The sequence below is a fragment of the Ahaetulla prasina genome, chromosome 5 (assembly GCF_028640845.1).
Source record: "Ahaetulla prasina isolate Xishuangbanna chromosome 5, ASM2864084v1, whole genome shotgun sequence".
Classification (NCBI taxonomy): Eukaryota; Metazoa; Chordata; class Lepidosauria; order Squamata; family Colubridae; genus Ahaetulla; species Ahaetulla prasina.
Window position 1 is genome coordinate 82,568,111 of NC_080543.1, and position 19,236 is coordinate 82,587,346.

The 19,236-nt window shown below is 44.3% G+C and overlaps 2 protein-coding genes across 21 annotated transcripts in view; one reads left to right on the forward strand and one right to left on the reverse strand.

Moving 5' to 3' along the window:
• Positions 1-19,236, reverse strand: part of RAI2 (retinoic acid induced 2) — a 234,139-nt gene that overhangs the window by 119,383 nt on the left and 95,520 nt on the right. Inside the window, exons 4-5 of one of the 17 annotated variants that reach the window (XR_009155521.1) lie at positions 18,238-18,374; positions 1,832-3,165 (exon numbers count right to left, since the gene is read on the reverse strand). The exons of 13 other annotated variants lie outside the window; for them this stretch is intronic. Coding sequence is in view for 1 of the 4 variants with exons in the window: in XM_058186578.1 (XP_058042561.1) it covers positions 16,333-17,235 (903 nt within the window). In the remaining 3 variants the exon portion in view is untranslated. Of the gene's footprint in view, positions 1-1,831; positions 3,166-12,388; positions 18,375-19,236 lie in introns of those variants that run through there. 3 more of the 17 variants (XR_009155525.1, XR_009155523.1, XM_058186578.1) reach the window with 3 other exon arrangements.
• The window catches only part of SCML2 (Scm polycomb group protein like 2), a 97,790-nt gene that overhangs the window by 51,983 nt on the left and 26,571 nt on the right, over positions 1-19,236 (forward strand). For all 4 annotated transcript variants that reach the window (XM_058186573.1, XM_058186575.1, XM_058186572.1 and 1 more), the window contains 2 exons: positions 8,435-8,678; positions 18,204-18,457. In XM_058186573.1, the coding sequence (XP_058042556.1) occupies positions 8,435-8,678; positions 18,204-18,457 (498 nt within the window). The remainder of the gene's footprint in view (positions 1-8,434; positions 8,679-18,203; positions 18,458-19,236) is intronic.

Genomic DNA, 19,236 nt, shown 5'->3' on the forward strand with positions numbered 1-19,236 from the left:
TTTGTTTTTGTTTTGTTTACATTTATACCCCGCCCTTCTCCGAAGACTCAGGGCGGCTTACAGTGGCAATAGTCTCATTCTATTTGTATATTTTTACAAAGTCAACTTATTGCCCCCCCCAACAATCTGGGTCCTCATTTTACCTACCTTATAAAGGATGGAAGGCTGAGTCAACCTTGGGCCGGGCTCGAACCTGCAGTAATTGCAGGCTTTGTGTTCTTAACAACAGGCTTTACCAGCCTGCGCTATTCACCGGCCCCTGGTATCATGTGACTCATTAGTGGTACAAGGTGTTAGGTGTGACGGGGGAGTAGGTGTGTTAAATTTGGTGTTATCACTCTCACTTATACTGGTCACTGAAAGTTCAACATAGCACCTCATGGCAATGAATTCTTTGAGAATCTGAAAAGATGAATTATTGCTCTACATAAAGGCTATAAGAAAATTGCCAAGACCCTGAAACTGAGTTGCAGCATGGTGGCCAAGACCATACAGCGGTTTAACAGGACAGGTTCCACTCAGAGCAGGCCTCACGATGGTTAACCAAAGAAGTTGAGTGCCTGTGCTCAGCATCATATCCAGAGGTTGGCTTTTGGAAATTCACGTATGAGTGCTACCAACATTGCTGCAGAGGTTGAAGGGGTGGGGGGCCAGCCTGTCAGTACTCAGATCATACGATGCATGCTGCATCAAATTGGTCTGTAGGGCTGCTGTCCCAGAAGGAAGCCACTTTTAAAGATGATGCACAAGAAGGCCCACAAACGGTTTGCTGCAGACAAGCAGACTTAAGACATGGATTCCTGGAACCATGTCCTGTGGTCCAATGAGACCAAGATAAACTTATTTGGTTCAATGGTGTCGAGTGTGTGTGGCGGCAACTAGGTGAGGAGTACAAAGACAAGTGTGTCTTACCTACAGTCAAGCGTGGTGGGAGTGTCATGGTCTGGGGCTGAATGAGTGCTGCTGGCTGCTGGGGAGCTACAATTCATTGATGGAACCATGAATCCAAACATGTACTGTGACATACTGAAGCAGAGCATGATCCCTTCTCTTCAGAGACTGGGCTGCAGGGCAGTATTCCAACATGATAACAACCCCTGCCTTGCTAAAGAAACTGAGGGTAAAGGTGATGGACTGGTCAAGCATGTTTCCAGACCTAAACCCTATTGAGCATCTGTGGGGCATCCTGAAATGAAAGGTGGAGGTGTGCAAGGTCTTTTAACATCCACCAGCTCCATGACGTTGTCATGGAGGAGTGGAAGAGGACTACAGTGGCAACCTGTGAAGCTCTGGTGAACTCTATGCCTAAGAGGGTTATGGCAGTGCTGGAAAATAATGGTGGCCACACAAAATATTGACACTTTGGGCCCCATTTGGTCATTATCACTTAGGGGTGTACTCACTTTTGTTACCACCATTAATGGCCATGGGTTGTGTTATTTTGACGGGACAGCACATTTACACTGTTATACAAGCTGTACACTCACTACTTTACATTGTAGCCAAGTGTTATTTCTTTAGTGTTGTCAAATGAAACAATATACTTAAATATTTATAAAATGTGAGCAGGTGTACTCACTTCTGTGATATATTGTATAAATTAGGCATCTTATAGAATGCCTAGGAAATCTATAGAATGCTAAAAATGAAATGTCAAAGTATGAAATGCTTTGTCAGGGTTCCAAGTAACATACCCATCGCAAACAAAACTGAGGCAGGTAAATTCCTCAAAAAATAATAAGTTTATTTGGATTATGATTGTTAGTTTTGATACCCTGCATTTTGTTCTGGGAAGTCGGGGGTGGGTGGGAGGTAATGGGGAGGGGAATTGGGGGGGGTTGAGGGTAGAGGATGGAGTGATGGTTAATGTACAGGGATTATTGAAGATGTATAAATATAATTAATGTAGGGTCGGGTCTGCCCAGCAACCATTTTAGAATGGTGGGGAGGGAGAAAAGAGGAGAGAGTAGGAGGTAGGAGAGAAAAGGGGGAGAAGAGGGAGAAGAGGAAGGAAGAGGGGTAGAAGAGGGAGAAGGAAGGTATAGAGTGGGGGGAGGAGAGGATGTAGATAAGAGAAGGGGAGGAAGGTCTGGAAAGTAGAAGAAGGTAAAAGAGGGAAGAGAGTTAAAAGGAGGGGGTGGTGACTGGGCAAGCCCGACTAATTGTATATGACTGTACATTGGATGAGTTGTTGGATATGAATGTAAAAATAAAACTTTTTTATAAAAAAAAAAGTTTATTGGATATGTCATATTAGCACAGGCTGGTGAAAACTGACTGACTATTCCCGCAGTTTTCACCTCATTGAAAGTAAAAGTTTTTCATTTTCTCAAAACAGTCAGTCACATGGTCCAATCAGGATACTGTCCAGTTACTAGGTGATTCCAGTCCCCTCCTGAGCACCTGCAGGAATGTCCTTAGTTCCCAACAGAAAGGATTTTGTTTTGACTAAAAAGCCCAACTATCTCTATTCCCTCCTCCCTGTCCCTTTTCTCCAGTGTGTCAGTGCTGAAGTCTCAAAATGGCCTCAGTCAGGCCAGCTTCAGGGCTGACATGCTTAATTTTCACACATTTCCTAGGCATTTCATGCAATGCCAAAAGGAAAACTGGCAAAGTATAAAATACTCCTGCTAAAATGCCATTCTAGCCTTCCTTGTTGCAATATCTCATTTAATATTCATCTTTTTCTCTTGTTTTTTTTTGTAACAAAGTGCTGTACTTTATTTTGCAGTTCTTTCATTTTCATTTACATCTTTTCAATAAAAAAGGTTTAGTCAAGGGTTTGTTAACTCTTAACTGTAACTGTTTTTCATGACTCTTTTTTCATACTTTTCCCAAATAATTCTTGTCGGTCTGTATAATGCCTAGGGAAACTACAGTGCATTCAGAAAGTATTCAGATCCCCTTCACTTTTGTTATGCTGCAGCCTGTTTCTACAGTTGTTGAAATTCATTTTTTTCTCATTAATTTACACTCAGTACTTCATAATGACAAAGAGAAAACAGAAATTTAGAAGGTCTGTAAATTTATTAAAAAGAAAAAACTGAAATATCACATTGGCGTAAGTATTCAGACTCTTTGCAAAAACACTTGAAATTTAGCTCTGGTGTCTCTCATTTTTCTTGATCGTTGCTGATATGTTTCTACACCTTGAATGGAGTCAACCTGTGATAAATTAAATTGATTGTACATGATTTGGAAACGCACACAGCTCTCTATAGACGGCCTCACAGCTGACAATGTATACTATAGCAGAGCAAAAGTCACGAGGTCAAAGGAACTGGCTGTAGACCTTAGGGACAGGAGTATTTCAAGGCACAGATCTTGGGAAGGCTATAATAAAATTTCTGCTACAATCAAGGTTCCTAAGAGCACAGTGGACTCCATAATTCTCAAATGGAAGAAGTTTGGTAGGAAAGCTGAATGGAGCAAAGTACAGGGATATCCTCAGTGAAAACCTGTTCCATAGTGCTCAGGATCTCAGACCTGACAGACCGATAGTCATTTCTACTTTATTAAGAGCTGGTTGTAGAAACGTTTTCCATAGGTTTACCATGGAGACTGCTGGCCTGTCTGTTCCTGCTTTATCACCTTTATCTGGTTCCAGCTCCATCTGTCCTCCTTGTCAACTGGACATCCGTCGGAAGATCCACCGTTTTTACCATCTGGGACTTTACCATCTTAGCATCCTTCGCCGATTCGCACTTTTCTATGCGCTACACTGTACACGAACTCTTGCGCCTGCGAGGTGCCCCCGCCTCGCAGGAATGGCCCGCTTCGCTACCAAGCGCCGGCCTCAATGACGGGTCTTGGGACCCACAGAGGTGGCATGCGAAAAGAAAGAGCCTTTGGGGTTTTTTAGATAGGGCATTTTTAAGGGGTGGGAGGGTTAGGGCGGGTGATGGGGGTAGCCCGTTGGGAGGGAAAACAGCCCCAGCGCGTGCTCGTGGCGACTATCTAATGGGTTCGGAGGTTATGGGGGGGGAATGTGTTCCTTTGTGTGAGGGTGAGTCCATCTGCACGGTAAGTGGGAGGGGCAGATATGGCGGTGGGGGGGATCGTATCGGTTCAGGGGGTCACGCGTTCGATGTATGCAGGCGATCGCGTGCCCCGATCCCTCTGACTTCTCCCGTTCCCCGGATGGTCAAGACCCTCAGAGCCTGGGCCTTCGTCTTATGTTATGCAACGTACGGTCCGTGGCCAATAAGGCCCCCCTAATACATGATCTTATCCAGGGGGGTGCCGCGGATCTTATAGGCGTTACGGAAACCTGGTTGGGCACTGAAGGGGGCGTGCCCCTGGTTGAGATGTGCCCACCGGGTTTCCGTGCATTCCATCAGCCGAGGGCCCAGGGTAGGGGTGGGGGGGTGGCGGTTGTTATTAAAGAGAGTCTAGAGCCGAGGGAGACCACTGTACCTCAGATTGCCGGATGTGAATCCCTCTTTGTGAGGTGGGGTCATAGTTGTCAGATGGGCTTGCTGGTCACGTACCTGGCTCCTTGCTGCGTGACAGCCGCCCTGCCCGAGCTCCTGGAAGTGCTTGCCGGGGTGGCAGTGGAGACCCCCAGACTTTTAGTCATGGGGGACTTTAACTTGCCATCTACCGGCTCGTCATCGACAGTGGCTCGGGAGTTCATGGCTTCCATGACGGCCCTGGACCTGACTCAAGTAGTGGATGGCCCCACTCACATCGGGGGAGGCACACTGGACCTTATTTTTATCTCTGGTCAGTGGTTGAAGGATCTGGATTTGAGAGATGTAGTCACAGAGCCTTTGTCATGGTCAGATCACTCTCTCCTTCGCCTGGACTTTCTGACCGCTACTCAACACCGCAGGGAGACGGAACCGTTACGTTGGTTCCGTCCCAGGCGCCTGATGGACCCGGAGAGGTTCCGGACAGAGCTTGGGCCACTTCCTGAGGGTCTGGCTCACGGCACGGCAGAGGAACTAGCCGCAGCCTGGGAACGGGCTGCGGCTGGGGCCTTAGACCGTGTCGTGCCTCTGCGGCCTCTGACCCGGCGCAGATCCCAACCGGCTCCCTGGTTCTCCGAGGAGCTGAGGGGGATGAAACGCCGGAGAAGACGCCTAGAGAGCTCTTGGAGGTCTAGCCGTTCAGAGGCTGATCGGACACTAGTTAGGTCCTATACTAGAACCTACCTAGTGGCACTGAGGGATGCGAGGCGTTGCTACGCCTCCTCCCTCATTGCGTCGGCAGATAACCACCCGGCCGCCCTGTTTCGGGTGGCCCGCTCCCTCCTTCACCAGGGGGAGCGGGATGACCCGTTGCAGGGACGTGCCGAGGAGTTTAACGGTTATCTATACGATAAAATCGTTCAGCTTCGAGACGGCCTGGACCAAAATTGCGGTGATTCAGACGGGGCGTCTGAGGGTGGTCTTGGTGATATTGTCTGGGATGAGTTTGACCCTGTGGCTCCCGAGGACATGGACAGGTTGTTGGGCAGGTTGAATGCCACCACGTGTTTACTGGACCCGTGCCCCTCCTGGTTGGTGCTGGCCACTCGGGAGGTGACACGAGGCTGCCTCCAGGCGATTACGAGTGCCTCTTTGTTGGAGGGAGTCTTTCCAGCCGCCTTGAAAGAGGCGGTGGTGAGGCCCCTCCTCAAGAAGCCCTCCCTGGACCCGGCTGTTTTAGGTAATTATCGTCCGGTCTCCAACCTTCGCTTTGTGGCGAAGGTTGTAGAGAGTATGGTGGCATATCAGTTTCCCCAGCACCTGGATGAAACTGTCTATCTAGACCCATTCCAGTCCGGTTTCCGGCCCGGTTACAGCACTGAGACGGCTTTGGTCGCATTGGTGGATGATCTCTGGAGGGCCAGGGATAGGGGTTGTTCCTCTGCCCTGGTCCTATTAGACCTCTCAGCGGCTTTTGATACCATCGACCATGGTATCCTGCTGCGCCGGTTGGAGGGATTGGGAGTGGGAGGCACCGTTTATCGGTGGTTCTCCTCCTATCTCTCCGACCGGTCGCAGACGGTGTTGACAGGAGGGCAGAGGTCGGCTCCGAGGCGCCTCACGTGTGGGGTGCCGCAGGGGTCGATTCTCTCACCTCTTCTGTTCAACATCTATATGAAGCCGCTGGGTGAGATCATCAGTGGTTTCGGTGTGAGGTACCAGCTGTATGCTGATGACACCCAGCTGTACTTTTCCACACCGGACCACCCCAATGAAGCTATCGAAGTGCTGTCCCGGTGTTTGGAAGCCGTACGGGTCTGGATGGGGAGAAACAGGCTCAAGCTCAATCCCTCCAAGACTGAGTGGCTGTGGATGCCGGCGTCCCGGTACAGTCAGCTGAGTCCACGGCTGACTGTTGGGGGCGAGTCATTGGCCCCGATGGAGAGGGTGCGCAACTTGGGCGTTCTCCTGGATGAACGGCTGTCTCTTGAAGATCACCTGACGGCCGTCTCCAGGAGAGCTTTCCACCAGGTTCGCCTGGTGCGCCAGTTGCGCCCCTTTCTAGACCGGGATGCCTTATGCACGGTCACTCACGCCCTCGTGACGTCTCGTCTGGATTACTGCAATGCTCTCTACATGGGGCTCCCCTTGAGGGGCATCCGGAGGCTCCAGTTAGTCCAGAATGCGGCTGCGCGGGTGATAGAGGGAGCCCCTCGTGGCTCCCGCGTGACACCTATCCTGCGCAGACTGCACTGGCTACCTGTGGCCTTCCGGGTGCGCTTCAAGGTTTTGGTGACAATCTTTAAAGCGCTCCATGGCATAGGGCCGGGTTACTTACGGGACCGCCTGCTGCTACCGAATACCTCTCACCGACCCGTCCGCTCCCACAGAGAGGGACTCCTCAGGGTGCCGTCGGCTAGGCAGTGCCGTCTGGCGACGCCCAGGGGAAGGGCCTTCTCTGTGGGGGCTCCCACCCTCTGGAACGAACTCCCTCCAGGACTTCGTCAACTTCCGGACCTCCGAACCTTTCGTCGCGAGCTCAAAACACACCTATTTATTTGCGCGGGGCTGGGTTAGTTTTTTAAATTTATTGGTTTTAATGGGGTTTTTAGTATTTATATTGTTTTAATAATTTGGCTATTTAATAAGTTTTTTATGTGTTATTTTAAATTGTATTTATATGTTTGCTTTTAATTGCCTGTGAACCGCCCTGAGTCCTTAGGGAGATAGGGCGGTATATAAATTTAAATAATAAAATAATAAATAAATAAAAGTTCACTTTCCAACATGACAATGATCCTAAACACACAGGCTAGACAACACAGGAGTGGCTTAGGGACAACTCTGTGAATGTCCTAGAGTGGCCCAGACAGAGCCCTGACTTGAACCTTATTGAACATCTCTGGAGGGACCTGAAAATTGCTGTCCACCAACAGCCGCCATCCAACCTGACTGAACTTGAGAGGATTTGCAAGGAAGAATGGCAGAAAATCCCCCAATCTAGGTGTGCAAAGCTTTTATCATTTGGATACAAAAAGACTCAAGGCTGTAATTGCTACCAAAGGTACTGAGAAGGGTCTGAACATCCTTGTGATATTTCATTTTTTTCTTTTTAATAAATTTAGAGATAATTCTAAAATTCTGTTTTCACTTTGTCATATGGGATACTGAGTGTAAATTAATGGGGAAAAAAAGAATTCCAATAACTGTAGAATCAGGCTGCAGCATAACAAAATTGACAAAAGTGAAGGGGGGGTCTGAATACTTTTTGAATGACAGTATATATAGCATATTAAAATAACAGACATTTCATACTTTGCCTAAAAATGTCACACATTCTATAGATTTCCTAGGCATTCTATACAATGTCAGCTTTTCACACATTGCCAGTATCATATATACTTACCTTTATATAAAAAATAAACTGTTGATTTAGAAATTAGGCAAATATAATTTAATAACTTAAGTTAATAGAAAATATTACTTTCTGTTCACTGAACTTAACCAAAAAGATTAAGAAAGAACAAAACTCCTAGTAGTAATTTGTCACTTCAACAACTATTAAACTCAAATTATTCAGGTATCAATGGCTGTCTTACAGTCTCCTATTAGTTTACAAACACACTATTTTGTATCATGTTAGAGATTGTTAATGACCTATTCATATTTCTGACATTGAAAGACAGGTATTACATTTGAAACGTTTGCTTTTCTAATAACTTTTTCATTAATAAATTAAAAGAACCTTATATTGTTTGACAGTTAGGTCCCTTTAATAATAGCTTTAATATAATCTTTACTGTATTCTCAAAAATGTAAAAATATTCATGGGGATTTTTTTATGTTCATGTAAAAAACTTCAATACATATAATTTTCTGATATTTTAAGAAAAGAATACTTGAGAAATTGATATGGGTGGAAAAATTGTAATACTTTGGAGCATAAATAAGAAATGTGTAACAATTTGGTTAAGTAAAAGCTTCAAATGCATATATTTGCTTGTTTTCTCTTATTTTGATAGGAACCTCCAAAGCCTTCTCAAAACCTTTTAAAGGTTGGAATGAAGCTAGAAGCAATAGACAGAAAAAATCCTTATTTAATATGTCCTGCAACCATTGGGGATGTGAGAGGAGATGAAGTTTTTATAACCTTTGATGGTTGGCGTGGAGCATTTGACTATTGGTGTAAATATGATTCTCGAGATATTTTTCCAGTTGGATGGTGTGATTTAACAGGGGATGCACTACAGCCACCAGGAAAAAGTGGTAAGAATCTTTATGCGTTAAAATTGTATGGTTTGTGTTTAACAAGATTGATTAAGCTTTTAAGGTTCTATCTTTATGGTACATATTCTGAAATTCTAAATATCATAAAATGCAACATAAAGGTATTTCTCTGGTTTGATTTTAAAAATCACTTAACCTTCACTTTTGGTGCAGCTTACTATATAAAATCCAACTTTATATTGTAAGAATTTCTATATTGGTTTAGGTATGCCAGGGATCCATATAGATTAAAGGTAAAGGTAAAGGTTCCCCTCGCACATATGTGCTAGTCGTTGCCGACTCTAGGGGGCGGTTTCTCCGTTTCAAAGCCGAAGAGCCAGCGCTGTCCGAAGACATCTCCATGGTCATGTGGCCGGCATAACTCAATGCCAAAGGTGCATGGAACGCTGTTCCCTTCCCACCAAAGGTGGTCCCTATTTTTTCTACTTGCATTTTTACGTGCTTTCGAAACTGCTAGGTTGGCAGAAGCTGGGACAAGTAACGGGAGCTCACCCCGTTACACGGCAGCACTAGGGATTCGAACCGCCGAGCTGCCAACCTTTCGATCAACAAGCTCAACGTCCACCCCCTGAGCCACTGCGTCCCTTTTAGATTAATAAACATTAATAAACATACATTATAATGAGTACATTATACAAGCACTTTTAAAAGTAAGGGCAGTCAAATCAATTGAAATCAGGCACACATTCTTAAACAAATATTGAAGACTGTTTAGCAACCAATATTACAGGTAGTCCTCGAGTTACAAATGCGAGGCTCGTTAAGGGCAAATGTATTTCAGGATGGGGAAGACCATGGGGGGGCACTACTGATGGAACAGGCCACCTGCCTAAGACTATCCAAGGCCTCCTCGACCCACTGAAATATCTCATGTTCCTCACAATTGCTTCCCCCCCCCAACCTGATGCGCCAGGTCACTTACCTTGTGAAGATCTAGTAAGCAGTCTCCTCTCCTGCCTCTCAGCTGTGTGTGCCCCTCTGCAGCTCCGTTTGGACCTCCGCAGGCCTCGCCTGACAAGTTGCTGGCCAAAATGGAGCTTCTGAGGGGCGAATTCAGCTCTCCGATGCTCTGTTCGGCCCTCTGCGGGTCTCTCCCGGTCCCTGGAAGCTCCATTTTGGCCTGCAACAGGCCAGGGGAGGCCTCTGGATGCTCGAACTGAGCTTCTGAAGGGCGGATCCGTCCCTCAGAAGTTCCATTTCAGCCAGCAACATGCTGGGCACGGCTTCTGGATGCCTGAATGGAGCTTCTGAGGGGCAGATCCATCCCTCAGAAGCTCCATTTTGACTGGCAACATGCAGGACGAATGTTGCAGAGCTTCTGTGGTTGTTTGTAAGGGTGAACAACTACTGTGGTGCTGCAAGATTCGTACTTTCGGGCCTTGTTCGCAAATGCTAGGGGGCACTTATTGTGTAACTTCAAACATTCACTAAGGGAGCGCTTGTGACCCGGGTATTACCTGTATTAAAAGTTCAAGAAATGGATTAAATGGAGCTATTTGTAAGGTAGACTCAATCGGGTCTCTTTTCCTATCTTCTGTACCTAGATAGAATGTTAACTGACAAAAGAAGTAGATAGCTTATGCTGGTTGTATTGAATGATCTTAATATGGATCTTAAAGTAATACATAAAAATAACATTCCAATATCTATAAAAAAATTTTTGGTGTGGACTCATATAAATAGCTTGTGATCATGTGAGATATGGGTATGATATTCTTCAAGATATAAGGCTAGCTAGTTGAATTAACAAAGAACAGTTTAAAAAGTCACATCAGAACATTAAAATACAGAACAACTAAAAGTCATTTAAAAGGCAATTGTGCAAATATAGCTTATCTCCTTAGTGGAAAGCCATGGGATTGATACATTCTGCTTGATATTATATATTAATTTAAAGACTTATTATTGTGCTATTGAAAATCTGCACTCTTGTGTACCAGTTTAGTGTTTTCTGGAGGCTGCATTAATAGCCTTAGTAATAATTTCAATTTAAAACTTTTTAATTTAAGTTGTTACTTAGGACTGATGATAATACATAAACAGAGACTGCTATATATCTAGACCAGGGGTAGACCTTTTTATACCTACTGCCCACTTTTGTATCTCTGTTAGTAGTAAAATTTTCTAACTGCCCACCAGTTCCACAGTAATGTGCCGTGTATCGTTGTCTGCGCATGCCTCTCGCGCATCATGGATTGGGTTTGGGAAGGGGGCACCGGCTACCAGCTCTGCTTGTCTGTTACGGCTGGGTGGTGTGGGGGGAGATGCACAAGCTATTCTGGGACGAGGCTCTTTTGTTTGCAGTCGCACTATAGCGCCATTCAGTTTCACTTACGTAACGTGAACTAAACTTATGCGCGGGCAATACAAATAGTATATTTTCAGAAATTTAAATTGTCATGGGGAATTTTATGAAAACCTAATGAAAATATTTTTAAATAATGCTATGAATTTTTAAAAAAACCTCAATTAAATTTAAAAAAAAGGAAAGTGCTTCAGTATCGGACAAAACCCCTACTGCCAACAATGAAAGCTGGAACATCCATTAGTGGGCGATAAGGACCAGGTTGACTACCACTGATCTAGACAGTGCACAAATGACCTGATTAAATGATGTCTTAATTGTTTGATAGCACAGCAAGCAACTAATGTTTTGTTTGCATTGTGGAATTAAAAGAGCTGTTGTGATGTAAAGAAATGCCCTGAAAAGAACAAAAATGCACCAAGACAAATTCCTTGTGTGTCCAGTCACACTTGGCCAATAAAGAATTCTATTCTATTCTAAAATGTTTTCTAGCCTTCCCCTTCTGTACACACTATTAATTTCAAAGAAACATGTCATTTTCTCTTTGTAATACATTGGCTTTTAAAAACATATTCTTTTAAAGTAATGCTGTTGTTTTAGGATTTTTAGTTCCTGTTCTTCCCTTGAGGAAAATTTGTCTGCAGATGAATACTGATTGATAGCTGAATTTTTTTGCATGTCTTTTCAGTGCTTTTTAAATTTCTGACCCTCTAACATTTGCTCTTATCCTAGAGGCAGAGTGAAGGAAGTAGAACTAGGGGACTCATGGTCACTATTAATAGAGCCATAGACCAAGGGTGTCAAACTTGATTTCATTGAGGGCCACATCAGGGTTGTTGACCACCGGAGGGGGGGGAGAAATGGGCATGGCTGGGGGGGCGTGGCCAGGGTCTATGTTGTTCATGTCGGGGGATGCCTGTAGTGGCCTGGGCGGAGCTGGGGGGGATCCATTGTCTCTAGTGGAGGAAAGTGAGAGCATGGTGAGCACCAAACCCTTGTTCACCAGAGGAGCCTCGCCGTCCCTTTCAGGGCAGCGGAGGGTAAGTGCCCAGTCAGTCTTCAAACTGACTGAGGGCACTGGGACCCCGCAGCCCAGCCCAGCCATGCTTCCCCAAGGTGGCACCTGGTTGCGCTTACCTCCTCCTCAAGACTACTGCTGCTGTGCTCACTCTCCTTGGCCAGATTGCTCATTGTGTGTGCGGGAGGGCAAAGTATCTGGGTCAGAGGGAGGCCTACTCCCTCTCCTTGTGAAGAGACCCAGTTTTGTAACCAAAACTTCCTCAACGATAGGCTGGGAGACCAACAGGAGAGGTCAGGAGGAGGGGACAAGGGGATGGCAAAAGGGCAGCAGGGCTGTTGATGTCCAAGTGCTAAGGCAGAACTTCCCTCAGACCCTCTCCCTCTCATTTTAATCTCCCTCCCTCCCGCCCACCCTCCTTCCTTTTTCCCTTTTCTTTTCCCTTTCCTCTTCATTCTCCTTCTTTCTTCTTCTTTCCTTCTTTTTTCTTCCTTGCTCTCTTCCCCTCTTCCCCTCTTCCTTTCTTTTTCTTGTCTTTCTTCTTTCCCTTTCTCCTTTCCTTCTTGGATGCGCAAATGCAAAAGGGGAAACATTTCTCAATGCCTCCTTGCCTTGTGATCAAATACCACTTTTGCTAGTAGTTTATGGCTACTTAAAACACTGAGAACAAACCAGGCTCAGTTTATCCTGTGCCTGCATTTAGTGTGGGCATCTACAGGCAACAGTACAGCAGAACTGTCAAAATGGTGGCTCTGATAGTTGATCAGAGCTTCTCTGTTTTTTATGTGCAACAGCTTTAGCATTTAGGAACACAGGTACATTAGTTGCTTTTCTATTAATATATAATCCTGTAGGAACGCTGCCATGGTCTAATTAAGACTGAAATATAGCAAAGGAAAATATTTTTCCCCATTCTGCTTTGTCCTGTTTCTCCACACTGGAAATGGCTGTTTGCAACACACAAGGAGGGGATACTTTCCTACTGTAAGAGCTCACAATTCAAGAATACCAATGCCGATTCTTCTCCCCCAGCTGCATATTCCAATTTCCTCCCCAAATATATTGGTATACAGCCACTCCCTTCTACGAGAGATTTCCTTCTTCTTCCCCAATTTCAATTTCCTTCCCCAGCCTCCCCCCAAATGAATGAACTTGGAACGAAGGACATAAAAAGTTGCCAAGAGATCCAGAAGCAGCTGTGGCAAATTAAAAAACAGAAGAAGAAACAGAAACAAAAACTCCCTGTTTGTTTGCTCGCCCCTCCCATCTACGAGCCACAAATGAATGGGAACTGGCCCGTTCTCTCTACATATTTCCAGTCTGCCCCCCACTCCTGCCTGCCTTGAGAGGCCTGAATGGCTTTCTTCCCTGACCTTCTAGAAAAATAAAATAAAACCACATTCAGGTACCCCCCTTCTCTCCGCCAAATTCCAGTAGCAATCAACCTGCTCGTTGCCAGCAGTGAATCTCTAGCACCGACTATTCAAAGATCTGGGAATTAAAAACTTACATGCACTCACATGCCAGAACTTGGAAATAACTTGGAGAAGGAAAGAAGGAGGAAAAGCAAACATCTGGGCTGGCACATGGTCAGCCTTAGATCCAACCCCTGTGTCCCCCTACAGCCGGTGAGAGACCACCCTGCTGCCTCTGCCTCAACCCCTGAGCATGTGCACAGGAGGCGGCGAGCATACACATCCTGGGTGAAAGGGAAGGACTCAGAACACAGTTAGCCTGTAGGACAAGATGGTCCCCAGGAATGCCAGGCCCTGCGTGCGCTTGTTGCCTCTGACATGCCCCAGGGGGCAGGGGCAGCCTCACGGATCTAAGGCTGACCATGTTCCAGCTCAGATGGCCACCACAGGTTGTAGATCAGCGCCTGGTCAACCTGGGCTGGGCCAAGGCGCTGCGAACCTGTCCACTGTTTCTCGGGTGGCTCCGCACGCCAGATATAACCACATTGTGGGCTGGATGTGGCCTGTGAGCCTTGAATTTGACACTTATGCTATAAACAATATGTAAATTGCTTTAACAGTTTAAATTCCACTTTGTTCCCCTCCTTTTCTCCCCTCTTAAGTCAACAAATGCAAATAACTTTCCCCTGATTTGCCAGAGCAACATTTCAGACCTTTGTGTCTTTTCCTCCCTCAGGTTTTATTAAAAAAAGTTCCTGTTAGTTTACTTCTGAATCTGTTTAGTGGCTAAAATATATATAGGTATTTAAAAAGAGAGAATAATTATCTTTTTTTGAATACATACATACATATTAGCAAAAAGAAATTATATAGCATTTTAGGAGACTTAATTTATTATATCTGTACGTTAGGAACAGATATACACAAATATGCTGTACGCACCAACCCCTGAAGGGAAATCAGATGCAAATATTTATGTGTAAAAGTTTGAAACATGTCTTTCTATACTGTCATGCCCCCGTTGGAGCCTGAATCTGTGGGGGAAGATGAGCTGGAACCTGAGCGACAGAGATTGAGGGGGTGGCTTCATTGTCTTCGGAAGAAAATGGGGAAGGCCAGGGACTTTCAGGATTAGGACAGATTGTAGGCAGGGAGGAACAGAGGCAGAATGAACATGAGAACTAGAGCTCAGGTGAGGAGCAAGGACCACCCCCTCCTGATCCAAGGGTTTGGAGAATGAAGAGAATGTGTGAATAGCACAGATTGAACAGGCTACTCGGCAGAAGAGTGCCCCACCCATCTTCACAAGGCACACCTGGAGACTGAGGAGATGCTGGAGGAGGGGCATTTGTCAGGAACCATTGCTGAGTTCGGGAAGTGTTGCATGTTAACCTTTGAAGTTTCCAAGAGTCCTTGCATTCCTTCTGGCTTTCTGGACTAATTACCTGGATCTTTTGCTTCCTGAACTCCTTGATTTGCCCTTGATTTGCCAAATAAATTTGGATTTGTTGCTGTGCAGCCTTGGTGAAGACAGCCCTGGGCTGGACTAATTGCAGCCAGAGGCTACTTGAGGCTTGTGGTGGTGGTGGGGTTGTTATCACTCTACTCTGGGACTTGCCAGAAACATGGGAGCATTTGGGGAAATTTGGAGCAATAAAGTGTCGGTTTTAACTGCCAGCTGTTTGTGTTATCTCTGTGTTGTGCCCTGGTCCATCACATATACTTTTGACACTGAAAATTGTTTCCTTTGTGTTTTGAAATTTGTTGGTCTAACAGCTTTTGACATTTTAGAATAATCTGGTTAGCAATAATACAACAGTAACCCATATATCTTCATACTATAAAACTTTTAACAATTGGTATTTATTTACCAGATATGTTAAAAAGAAATCAGTCTTACAGTATTTTAAACAGATTTATTGCTTTGTTCTTGAGATGTATTAATGTGCATCTACCTAGTGTAATAATTTCTTGTATATTTGCTGTATAGATTTTTCCTGTATGATAACCACTTTTAAAACTGATAGAACTAATAAGGGTTATGTTTATTCATTTTGCTTATTCTGTACTTCTTGTCCCTACATGTTTTGTGTACTTATCTGTACTTATCTTATAAATATTGCAGACTATCAAGCAAAGTGGGCTATTATCATTTATTGTTAATCATTTTTTAATTTGCCAAAACTAACGTCAAATTATACAAGGTGATTATATAGGGTTAAGTTCTGCTTGAGTGAACTTTATAGATCCCATCTAAATGCTACATACCAATATGAAGTATTTCTTTTGTATTATTTTTAAATAAAAAGACAAAACATTAAACAGCAACTTAAGTGTAAAATGCATTCTGGTAATTAATTAGTAGTGTGGGAATAAAAGAAATGTATTTAGAAATGCATAATCTTATCATTGTTTATTATTTATATGTATTTAATTCTTAAAGTGCCTGCTAACTTCATTGCATCACTTTTTGACAAAATAAATGTGCAAAGCAGATAGTAAAGCCTCCTTCCTAATGTGAGGCTTTCTTCCAGACAGGAAATATGGATGTAGAAAAGCTAAAACTGTCCTCCTTCCTCCACAGTTTCTCTTATTTATTTATTTATTTATTTATTTATTTATTTATTTATTTATTTATTTATTTATTCATTCATTCATTCATTCATTCATTCATTCATTCATTCATTCATTCATTCATTCATTCATTCATTCATTTTATTCGATTTTTATACCGCCCTTCTCCCGAAGGACTCAGGGCGGTGTACAGCCAAATAAAAATCCACAATATACACTTTAAAACAAGACTAAAACAAAACATATTACAAAGTGGCCAAAATTTAAAACAATTTAAAACCCTAAAATATAAATAACCTCAGTTAAAATTTAGTAAAACTTCTAAGCCAGTCCCGCTTGAATAAATAGGTGCGTTTTCAGCTCACGGCGAAAAGTCCGAAGATCAGGCACTTGACGTAAACCAGGGGGAAGTTCGTTCCAAAGCGTAGGAGCTCCAACAGAGAAGGCCCTACCCCTGGGGGCCGCCAGCCGACATTGTTTGGCGGACGGCACCCTAAGAAGGCCCTCTCTGTGTGAGCGTACGGGTCGGTGGGAGGCATAGGTTAACAGCAGGCGGTCCCGTAAGTACCCGGGCCCTAAGCCATGGAGCGCTTTAAAGGTGGTAACCAAAATCTTAAAGCGCACCCGAAAAACCACAGGAAGCCAATGCAAACTGCGCAGGAGTGGTGTTACATGGGAGCAACGAGTTGCTCCCACTATTACCCGCGCAGCTGCATTCTGGACTAGCTGCAGCCTCCGGGTGCACTTCAAGGGCAGCCCCATGTAGAGAGCATTGCAATAATCCAAACGGGAAGTGACAAGAGCATGAGTGACCGTGCATAAGGCCTCCCGGTCAAGGAAGGGGCGCAACTGGCGAACCAAGCGTACTTGGTGAAAAGCCCTCTTGGAGACGGCCACCAAATGATCGTCAAATGACAGCCGCCCATCCAAGAGGACACCCAAGTTGCGCACCCTTTCCATTGGGGCCAATAACTCGCCCCCCACAGTCAGCTGCGGCTGCAGCTGACTGTACCGGGGTGCCGGCATCCACAGCCACTCCGTCTTGGAGGGATTGAGCTTGAGTCTGTTTCTCCCCATCCAGACCCGTACAGCTTCCAGACATCGGGATAGCACTTCGACAGCTTTGTTGGGGTGGTTCGGGGTGGAGAAGTACAGCTGCGTATCGTCAGCGTACAGATGGTAACTCACCCCAAAACCACTAATGACCTCACCCAGCGGCTTCATGTAGATGTTGAACAGGAGGGGCGAGAGAATCGACCCCTGAGGCACCCCACAAGTAAGGCGCCTCGCGGTCGACCTCTGCCCCCCTGTCAACACCGTCTGCGACCGGTCGGAGAGATAGGAGGAGAACCACCGATAAACGGTGCCTCCCACTCCCAAGCTCTCCAACCGATGCAGCAAGATACCGTGGTCGATGGTATCGAAAGCCGCTGAGAAATCTAATAGGACCAGGGCAGAGGAACAACCCCTATCCCTGGCCCTTCAGAGGTCATCTACCAACGCGACCAAAGCTGTCTCCGTACTATGTCCGGACCGGAAGCCGGACTGGAACGGGTCTAGATAGACAGCTTCATCCAGGTACTGGATCCAGTCAGGTTCATTTCATGTAGTTTAAATAAAATAACTCAATCTTAGCCACTGGTTACATCTTTAATTTTCATCACCAATCTCTTTCCACTTATGACTGTATGACTGTAACTGTTTGTTGCTATCATTAAGGGTTAAAATGTTGTACCTTTGATGTATTTTTTTTTCTTTCCCTTTTTTTTATGTACACTGAGAGCATATGCACCAAAACAAATTCCTTGTGTGTCCAATCACACTTGGCCAATAAATTCTATTCTATTCTAAAGTAATGTGTAGCTTGACCTTAAATTCTATAATCCAGTTATATCCCAGCCGGAGTTCCCAGGGCTGGGAGGTGGGAAAAGAGCCAGGCCTGTAGTTGTGCCTCCAGGAAGTTTTATGTACAAAAACAAGATTTTCTTAGCATAGAAACAAAGTTGCACTGCAGATTTCTGGATAAGAAAGCAGACCTTCCTTATCTTGCAGAAAAGTTAGTCAAAAATTAATTCATGATTGATTGAAAACATCTTTTAAAATATTATTGAATTTTAAAAAGTATTTGAGGATCCTGTTGATTGGATATTACTTTAACAATCCATAAAGATGGCCCATGTGTCTTTCCACAGGTTCTAGCACAAAGAATAATATCAAAACACAGACCTCTCCTTCCAAAGGAACTCGGAGCTCAATGCAATCTCCACCGAAATCAGCTTCACCTGTTCCAACTGCCAGAGGCAGGAAACTCACTCGGGCAAAACCACTGGCTCCATCCACCATCCTTAGGAAAGTCCAGTCTCCTAAAAATATTCCAGTAGTCAAAAACATGTCTCTCAAAGAAATCCTCAAAAAAAGGAAAAAGGACTTAAAACCAGGAAGAAAAGTTAGTATAATTTTTTTTATCGTAGATGTGATTAGTCTGTTTTGTTGATTAATAACTTACACTCTCCTACCCCATGTGTAAAAGTTTCTTTACCGAATCTACTTTTCCTAGATTTATTATTTTTGAAAGCTGTATCCAAAGTGTTCTATTGCTGTCCAAATGCAGAACATGATTTGTAAATTACAAGTTTTATTATTTTAATGTGTTAACAGCATTGGCATATTTACTTGGTCTTAAATTGCCAGGGTTTAAAATCTGTCTTCCTGAGCTACTAATTTTTCTTAATCTGAAAGTGACTGCCCCCCTAAAAAAGGTCTTCATATGTTATTTGTCTCCTTGTTTCTTTAATGCAGGTAAGTTAAACTTGATCAATTTTATACTACAATTTTATACAAAACACACACACACACACACACACACACACAATCTTTTAACTTAGTGGAACTTCCTTTCAGTGGGAGATATTTAAAGAAAATGGGAATAGAATAGTGGTCCCATAGATGAGCATGTTTCTATAAATGGTCAAAAGGACATTTACTATATTTATACACTTTAGTTTTAAAAATTTGCTGAGGCAGCTATTTATAACAGTAAACTAAATCTGCCAAAGATTCTTTCAATATAGGACTGGTTGTCGTTTTATGTGATGGCCTGACTCCTGAAAGCTCTCGTCTAGTTACTAGTTCTAGCTGAGATCATGTTTCTGCCTCTTCTGGAGAATCTCAAATCAGGAATAAACTCTAAATCTACAGCAACATATTTTATGCTCATTTGATAGC